The sequence below is a fragment of the Anguilla anguilla genome, chromosome 13 (genome assembly GCF_013347855.1).
Source record: "Anguilla anguilla isolate fAngAng1 chromosome 13, fAngAng1.pri, whole genome shotgun sequence".
Classification (NCBI taxonomy): domain Eukaryota; kingdom Metazoa; phylum Chordata; class Actinopteri; order Anguilliformes; family Anguillidae; genus Anguilla; species Anguilla anguilla.
Genome location: NC_049213.1, coordinates 17390115 through 17399176, shown reverse-complemented (window position 1 = coordinate 17399176; position 9062 = coordinate 17390115). Strand labels below are relative to the sequence as shown.

Below are 9062 nucleotides of genomic sequence, written 5' to 3'. Positions count from 1 at the left end.
ATGTTGTAAGTCAGGTGTCCACATTCTCTTGGCTATGTAGTGTATATTTCATACCACTCCTGGGTCATTCATTCTCTTATTTTCTCCCATCACCTGTTTACTACAGGTCACATTTCCCTGTGTTTTACATCTGCCCACAAGAGGAAGCTCAGCTTGGCTCAAGCATGTAACCCTGCCTGCACGCACAAGTCTACAATAGTTTTGAATTCTAGCTACAAATTCCAGTTGGTCAAATGAATAGCTGTAAGACACTGTCTGATAGTGGCCCCTGTCTTTTTCCTGTTCCTGTCCTGCTGCTTTATCTGCACCTCCACAGTCTAACATGCTTTCTGTGTCTTGCATACTGACAGTGATGATGTTGTAAGCTTTTCGCAAGACTGCTTAGGAAGTGTTATCATCCAGAGAAAAACCTAGTTGGCTGGCAGCTCCTAAAATAAATAGCACTGGTCTAAAAGACCTACTTATCTTTATAATATGGTCAAGGGTTCAAAATGGCAGGAAAAATAAGGACATAATTCAGCAATGTGGAAATTGGGAAATAAGTTGTCCATTGCTTGACAAGCTAACCATGCTTATTGACATTTTAATATTGTATAGATTGTACATAGCATTCAGCTACAGTGTCCTCCATAATTTCTTTGGATAACGACACATTTTATTTCTTGATTTGGCTCTGTACTCCACAATTAATCAAATTCACACATGGTTAAAGTGCTGCTGTGTGATATTTTTTCATACATTTTGTTTTCACCATGTAGAAATTGCTGCTCTGTTTATACATAGCCCCAAATTTCAGGGCACCATAATGTTTGGGACAAATAGCTTCATAGGTTTCTGATTGGTCAGGGGTGTTCAGTTGCTTCCTTAGGACAGATATGAGATATGAAAGAGATATCTCTGTTACTAGTTTTAATATTAGAACATAAAGTCTAAACGTAAAAAAACTTTCCAAAAACATGCAAGATTAAGATCAATTAAGATAAATTCCAGTTTGCAGGACAAACCAATGGGTACGGTGTTTACTGTAGTGATCTTTCCTGGGGTGTGAATCCAGAGAGCAAGAAAGGGAAATGCAGCTGGCATAATTTACATATTCTAGGCAGTTTGTTTCTGAAGTGCTTCCTGCTGACCGCTGATTTGGCTGGGTGCCTCCCAGATGGAAGTGTCCAGAGTGGTCATCACCTGGAGAGAGCTGTCAGCGTTCCCGATTGTGTGCTGCAGTTTCCTGTTCGTGCTCCCCGAAGAACCCTGCTTTCCAGGTCAGTCTCTTTACGCTGACCCTTCCCCAGAGCTATAGCCTGTCTTCTGCTCCTCCTCCTTTCACTGTCTGTGTGACCAGTCTGTGTCACATCTCATCTTGACCGTCTCTGTGACCAGCCTGTATTTCAGCGTATTTTGTTGTCCCATTTTTTTTTTATCTCGGGCTCTCAATCTGTTCTGGTCCCACTCGTGCCTTATTGCCATTCACCCCATAACCACCCCTGTTTATTTCACTACTTCCAGCTCACTTGATATCTCTAATACCCTCCTCACTTTTATCTTTTTCTCTCCTTCTTTCACATTTGTTCTTCAACATCCCTCTTTTCTTGCCCCAATTACCTTATGTCATCTCTCCCTCTCTCTCTGTCAGTCTCTCAGCCCCTTGGTGTCAGAATGGTGATGCCGTTGAGACTCCTGATTCTCTGCTGGGTTTTTGGGCAAGGGTGTGGCGACACACCACAGTGGTTCCAGGACATATCTACTGACCTGTTTCATTCACCTGGAAACTTCAGCCTGGGGGGGCTTTTCCCCATCAATGAGCTCACCAGCAACCTGAGCACCAGAGAGCAGCCTGATGACATACACTGTGACAGGTAACATATACACTTAGGGTGGAGGGCTTAAATGCCTGTGGATGTTTGCTCCTAGTATACTGGTCATGCGACTGATGCTTCCAGCAGTCAGTGTGGCATAGGCTAAAACATTGTGTCACTCCCACGACAGGATCAGCAGGTATGGCCTGGGTCTCTCCCTGGTGATGAAATACGCAGTTGATGAGGTTAACAGCAACCCTGAGCTGCTCCCTGGCATCAGGATGGGGCACCAGATGTTTGACACCTGCAAGCAGTCCTCCGTCATTGTGAAGCCCACTATGTTGTTCCTAACTAAGGGCGACACCAAGGAGGTCAGCGTTATGTGCAACTACACAGAGTACTCCACCCGCGTGATGGCCGTTATTGGACCCCAGACCTCTGACATGACCTCTGTCATTGGAAAACTCCTCGGTTTCTTCCTCATGCCTCAGGTGAGTCTACTGGTAGTTATGTACAGCATTTAGCTGGGTCTGCACCCTCTTTCATACTGTTATATACAGCATTTAGCTGGGTCTGTACCCTCTTTCATACTGTTATATACAGCATATAGCTGGGTCTGTACCATCTTTCATACTGTTATATACAGCATATAGCTGGGTCTGTACCATCTTTCATACTGTTATATACAGCATTTAGCTGGGTCTGCACCCTCTTTCATACTGTTATACACAGCATTTAGCTGGGTCTGTACCAAGCGGCCAAAACTGGGCTGCGTTTTTGAAGCTCACTTCCTTGTCTTGTTGAGGGACACTGCTCACTAGCGCCACTGCGGTTGGCTCCAGTATAGGTGTTTCAGCCACTAATTTTAATGTAAATCAACGGCAACAATATGGTCAATAATTTTTTTTCACAAGACAAAGTAGTCGTAATAGGTGTTTTTTCTTTGTCTAACATCTCCCCACATGCCTATTTGTTCAGTTATTGTGCTATTTGGACAACCCGGTAATATTTTGTGGATGAATAAGGGACAGTTTGCGTCATTACCGAGTCACTGTATCACATGCACTTAGTGGACGACTGGACTTTAAGTCCCTACTGAGAAGTCTCTGGCTCCAATTTGTACAACATGGCGGCACCCATGAACTACACTTCCTGGGTTTCAAGACCCTATTCACCAAGCCCATGGAGAGTCGTGTGACGTCACAGTGACTTTGTCCATATTTTTCGTCTGTCTATGGTCTGTACCCTCTTTCGTACTGTTATATACAGCACATAGTTGGGTCTGTGCCCTTCCTATACTGTTATATACAGCATATACCTAGGTTGATGGATTCTTTATTAATATTATATAGAGCGGTGGTCCCCAGCCTTGATCCTGGAGTACCCCAGTGTATGCCGGTTTTTGTTCAAACCACAGTTTCAATCCCAGAATTTTAAGTTGTTAATTTTTCTTAATTAGGTGCTTTTCATGTTTAGAGGTATTATTTACCCTCTTAAACCACATTATGTCAGAAATAGCATGCATGAAGAATAAAATTTCCGTGTTCATATTTTGCTTATGGGCGGCATGGTGGTGCAGTGAGTAGCACTGTTGCTTCGCAGCAAGAAGGGTTCATAATCATGGCATGAGCCATTCTGTGTAGAGTTTGCAAGGTCTCCCCGTGACTGTGTGGGTTTCCTCCGGGTACTCCAGTTTCCTCCCACAGTCAAAAGACATGCAGGTAGGCTAATTTGAGACTCTAAATTGGCCATAGGTGTGAGTGAATGGTGTGTGTGCCCTGCAATGGTGTGTGTGCATGGCGGCCTGTCCAGGGTGGATTCCTGCCTTTAATTAACAACTTGTTCAAATTCTGGGATTGCAGTTCTGTTTGGAATGAAAACTAGCATACACAGGGGTACTTCAGGACCGAGGTTGGGAACCACTGATATACAGCATAAAGTTGAGTCCACACTCTGTATGATATCTACCGTATACAACACATAGATGGGTTCATAGCCTGACTTTTGCAGGCATATATAGTACATGTAGAAATAAACTGGGAAACATTCTCAAATAAAAAAAGCACAAACAATATTATGTGTGGCAGGTTAAGCAAATGAAAACAGTTGGTTTCATCCAGTAAGTACTGACATATCTATTGACAGGGACATTTCCCCTACTCATCTTCTGCTTTGCTGCTTCCAGATCAGCTTTGGCGCCACCAGTGAGAAGTTTAGCGACAAAAGCCTGTACCCGTCCTTCCTACGCACGGTCCCCAGCGACCGTCGGCAGGCAGAGGCCATAATCCACCTGCTCAAGAGGTTCAACTGGACCTGGGTGGCCATGGTGGGGAGCGAAGACGAATATGGCAAGCAGGGCATTTTGGAGCTCTCCTCGCTGGCCTCCAAGAATGGCATCTGCGTGTCCTACAAGGGCTTGATACCCGTCTACTCTGACCCCGTGCCCACGGTGAAGGAGATCCTGCAGCGCATCAATGAGACAGAGGTTACTGTGGTCGTGGTTTTCGCACTCTTCAAGCCTGCCAGGGACTTTTTCAGTGAAGTGAGTGCAAGGAGGTTTTCCCTTTTCCCTCAGAATTATTTCTCAGACTTATTTTTCTTCACTTTAAAATGAGTGATGCGTGATGCATCAGAACATTTTTCTTCAGCTTTACAGTCGAGGGAAGGGGGGCCGATATGAAGGGCACTGATTTTGATAAACCATGCAATCAGTATTTAAGTGCAAAAGTCACGTACACTGTTACAAGTGTAGTGAATGTTACAGGTGCAATGTTTTATGAAACTACTGTAAATGTCAATGGTGAATTGCAAGTTATTTTTTTAGCATCATTTTGTAACCAACCTCACTCTCTCCTAACACTCAGAAATTGGTCTTAAACCACTGCACTGTACTATACCACATGGCACTTACGTGCCAGATAATCCTTTTTTCTCCAAGTGTGTAGTAAGACCAGACCACAATGTTACATTCGGCCATTAATGCATGCTGTTGCTTTTCAAACATCATAAATGGATGTGAAGGAGGAATAGGAGCATATTTGTCAGTTATACTATCTTTGCCGGCTAATGCCTTTGCAAACAAATACAACAGATTCTAAGTGCATCCTCTTTGTCTTCATTTGGTTAGGCACATGGTTCAGCAGCTATGCTGATTTTGACCAAAGCATCCAATGACATGAGAGCTATTCTACATGACGAATCTAAAATAGCATATTTTTAATCTATACGCACAGTGCAAGTTCAGGTTCATTTGTTCCTTCAGGAACAGTTGTCACTAAAGGACAGCTACAGGTACTGATAACCTATGTGGGAGTGGGAATGTGAGAATAACTGTTAATGACAACATCAGTAGGAATAAAACTATTAATAATAGCATGAGGCTGTGACCGTGTCATCTGACCATGTCACCTAACCATGCGGTTCTGATTCTGGCAGGTCATCAAAACTAACATGAGAGCAGTTTGGGTGGGTAGCACATCTTGGGGACTGCATGATCAGGTAACCAGCCTGGAGAAGATTGACACCGTCGGGACCATGGTGGTCTTTTCTGACATGACCGAGATTCTTTATCAGTTGGATGGCTATGCCAAAGAGCTGTTCTCCAAGCTAGGGAAGCAGAGGGATGATAGGATACGCCAGGGCCGACCACCACAAAATATGAAAGCATCCCCTAGCCTGTTTGACCCCTGCCCTCAGTGCTCAGACTTCTCCCTGGACAACGTAACCCTCCTGACCAACCCCCTCCTCAAGTACACAGCCGCCAGTGTGTACACCGCCGTTTACACTGTGGCACATGCAATGCACCGCCTGCTAGGATGCAACTCCACAACTTGCCACAAGGGGGCTGACCACAATATCTACCCTTGGCAGGTACAGGACCTTGTATCAATAAACTGACCATTGGTTGATAGCTTTGCCCAACACCCACTATTAAACACCAATACTGCCCATGGAAGAGCACATGGAAGTCTAAAATGTGATGTCATCTGTTTCTATATCAGGCATGAATCATGATATAATTTAAACATGTAAACAAATGTTCATGTTATCAAGGACATATGTTTATTTTATAAGCAAATATGACAAAAATATATTGATTAGTCAAATATGAAAATATAAGCAAATATTATTGAGAAAATAGCCATGTAAATATCAATGTAATTATTGTCAATAAATAATAAAAATAATAATGAAAGTGTGATACTATGGTCAAATAATATTGGCAGATTAAATAAAAGAGGATCACACATGATACTGTCTCCCCAAAAACATTGTTACAGTGCAATGAGTAAGTGAAAAACAAATTTTCTCTGTTTCTCTCTTCTCACAGTTGCTGAACGTGATCAAGAATGTCTCCTTTAATGTAAACAGCAAGTTGTTTCAGTTTGACAGTAACGGGAACCCCAACATAGGATATAAAATATTCACTTGGGAATGGCAGAAAGGCAAATTACAGTTTAAAGAAATTGGCAGCTTTGACAAGACTCTAAGCATTGATGAAAAGCGCATCAAATGGTACACACCTAATTCCAAGGTAAAAGCCTTACTTCTGCCAGGCCATCCAGGCGTCTACAACTCGGGTCCCAGAGATCTAAAGGGTCTGTTGGTTTTTGTTTTCACCTTAAATTCAGCAACCAATTCAGTCCCAAGAAACCAAGTAAGGTGCAATCAATGGCTCTAATTGATCAATTAAGTGCTGTGTGACAACAACAAACAGACCCTGTGGCTCTCCAGGATCAGGGTTGCAGACCACTAGTATAGTCACTAAAGATGTGAATGTTTGTTCATTGTGCTTAGCCTGGGAACTACATTTCGTTTGAGCACACAGTTATACAAAAAAAGGGAACGGTTCACTCCCTTCCTGCAAAAATGAAGATGACTGTACAAGGCTAAACTCTCTCTCTCTTAACTGAGATGTGGAAGGAACAAAATACTTCATACATACTGCATCAGTATGTCATGACTGACCTGGTGACTGTCTCCATCAGGTACCTAATTCAACCTGCTCTGCCGACTGTGAGCCTGGACAGGTTCGTCGCGTCAAAGGACTCCATTCCTGCTGCTTCGACTGCATCAAGTGCAAGGAGGGAACATTCCACAACAACACAGGTGATTTACTCTGTCACAAACAAACACACACAGACACAGGCACACACACTCATCCAACAATGATAAAGTAGCTGATTTCTGACCGTCTCTTGGTTCTGCAGAGGACATCCAGTGCACCGATTGTCCTCAGGGTCAGTGGTCTACACAAAGCAGCACCAATTGCACCTTTCCCACCTACGACTACCTGTCATGGAGCAGCCCTGAATCCCTAGCACTACTGCTGGCGGGACTGGTGCTCCTAGCCTGCCAGGGGGCAGTGGGCGTGCTGTTCCTGTGCAACCGTGGTACCCCCTTGGTCCGTGCCTCAGGGGGAGCAATGAGCGCCTTTACCCTGCTCAGCCTGATGGGGGGCTGCGCCAGCGTGGTCCTCTTCCTGGGCAAGCCAAATGATTGGGTGTGTTACCTGCAGCAGCCTCTCAATGCCCTCTTCCCCACTGTTACCCTTTCAACCATCCTGGCCCTGTCATTGCAGGTAATCCATATTACACTTAATTTCATTATGTTCATTTAGTAGACATGCAACTTATTGAGAGCAACTAAACAAAGGTTGAAAGTTTAAAGGTCCTACTGTACACCAAAATCAAGCCCTTTCTGTTCTCTTTTGAGGCTTTGAGATTAAGTAGCACCAGACAAAATGTGAAGAATGACACATAAATATATTGCCTGTAGAGGACCTTTAAAAACTAAGGTTCTGCAAAAAAGGAATATGACAGTCTTAGTAAGAGTGTAGCCAAGAAGTGATCAATTAAACTGTATTGTTTAATACAGTCAACAATACTGATGAACTTACTCAGTTATTAAAAAGGCAGTTCCAACCAAAAATTTTATTAAGGTTTGTTTCCACTTAGTATCTATCCATCCAGATAGTTTCGCTTAAATGTTATGAGTATTCTCAATATTCACTACAGCTCAGCCTGATAAAACAGACCTTGCAGGTCCATCTTTGTGTGGCCTAAAAGCACCAAAATTTGCCAGATCCCTGGTGTTAAACCAGAATGTCTAGTTTTCAATATTTGTACAGGTCCGGTTTGTGGTCCCAACCAGACAATATAATGCCAGGTCTGAATAATGAATTGTAATAAATTTGCGCAAAAGTTCCGCAAAAGGTTCCAGTGGTATCGGAAACCACCTGTTGTCTGGTTCTGGCTAGGGTTAACTGCTACATGAAAATTGTACGTTATCAGACTTGTGTTTTGTAGTTGCTCCAATGACCTTTCGCATGCATGTATTGTACATCGCTTTGGATAAAAGCATCTGCCAAATAAATGTAATGTACTGTAATGGTTTTGACAAATTCTAAATATGGCAACCCAAGTCACAAGTTTTGTTCCTTTCTCTCTCTTTTAGGTTGTCTGTGTGACGGAGTTTCCTGACCAGGCTCCAGCTCACCTTGACCACCTGCGCGGCCCAGGCAGCTGGCTGCTTGTGCTGGCCCTTTGCGGCGTGCAAGTTGGGTTTTGCGGATGGTTTGTGAATGAAGGGCCATCGCTTTCTCTCTATGTGGCTAACATGGAGGTGACATTTGTGAGGAAGTTCTTGCGCTGCCCTGTTGATCCTATGATAGGGTTCGGCCTCATGCAGGGCCTCAATGTCCTGTTGGGCCTGGTCTCCTTTATGTGCACTTTTATGGCGCAGAAACCCGCCAAACAGTACAACCTGGCTCGTGACATCACCTTCTCCACTCTGGCGTACTGTGTGGTGTGGGTGGTCTTCATCCCCATCTATGCAGGCTGGACCAACGAGCAGAAGTCTATCAGTCACATGACTGCCATCCTGATCAGCAATCTGGGACTGCTGTCCTCCTTCTTCTTCCCCAAGTGTCACCTGCTCCTGACCAACCCTGAACTCAACACCGCCGAATACTTCCACACCTTCCTGGAGGGCACCCCACTCACAACCCAGGAAGACCAGGAGGAGTAACACTTCCCTTGTCTAAAAACCACTTCTGTCACAGTTACAGAATCACACAAAAAATACCATTATTGTCCATATGCAAATGTTTGAAAATATTCTACGATATATTCAGATATATTCTTTTTGTGATTAAAATGATATGTACAATAAATTAGACCTGAATAAAAATTAGATATTGTTCAGTGGTTTGAATATGTTAGAAAGGATTACAATGATCTGTAGAAAATGTAAGATGTGAGCAAAATA

At 43.6% G+C, this 9062-nt stretch overlaps 1 protein-coding gene across 1 annotated transcript; it reads left to right on the top strand.

Moving 5' to 3' along the window:
* The first annotated feature begins 1653 nt into the window (after window positions 1-1653).
* On the top strand, window positions 1654-8822 carry LOC118211395 (taste receptor type 1 member 3). Its single transcript, XM_035388573.1, has 8 exons — window positions 1654-1853; window positions 1984-2284; window positions 3979-4335; window positions 5229-5663; window positions 6124-6327; window positions 6782-6902; window positions 7004-7374; window positions 8250-8822. Exons 1-8 carry the CDS (start codon window positions 1654-1656, stop codon window positions 8820-8822), a joined length of 2562 nt encoding a protein of 853 aa, XP_035244464.1.
* Window positions 8823-9062: the final 240 nt, after the last annotated feature.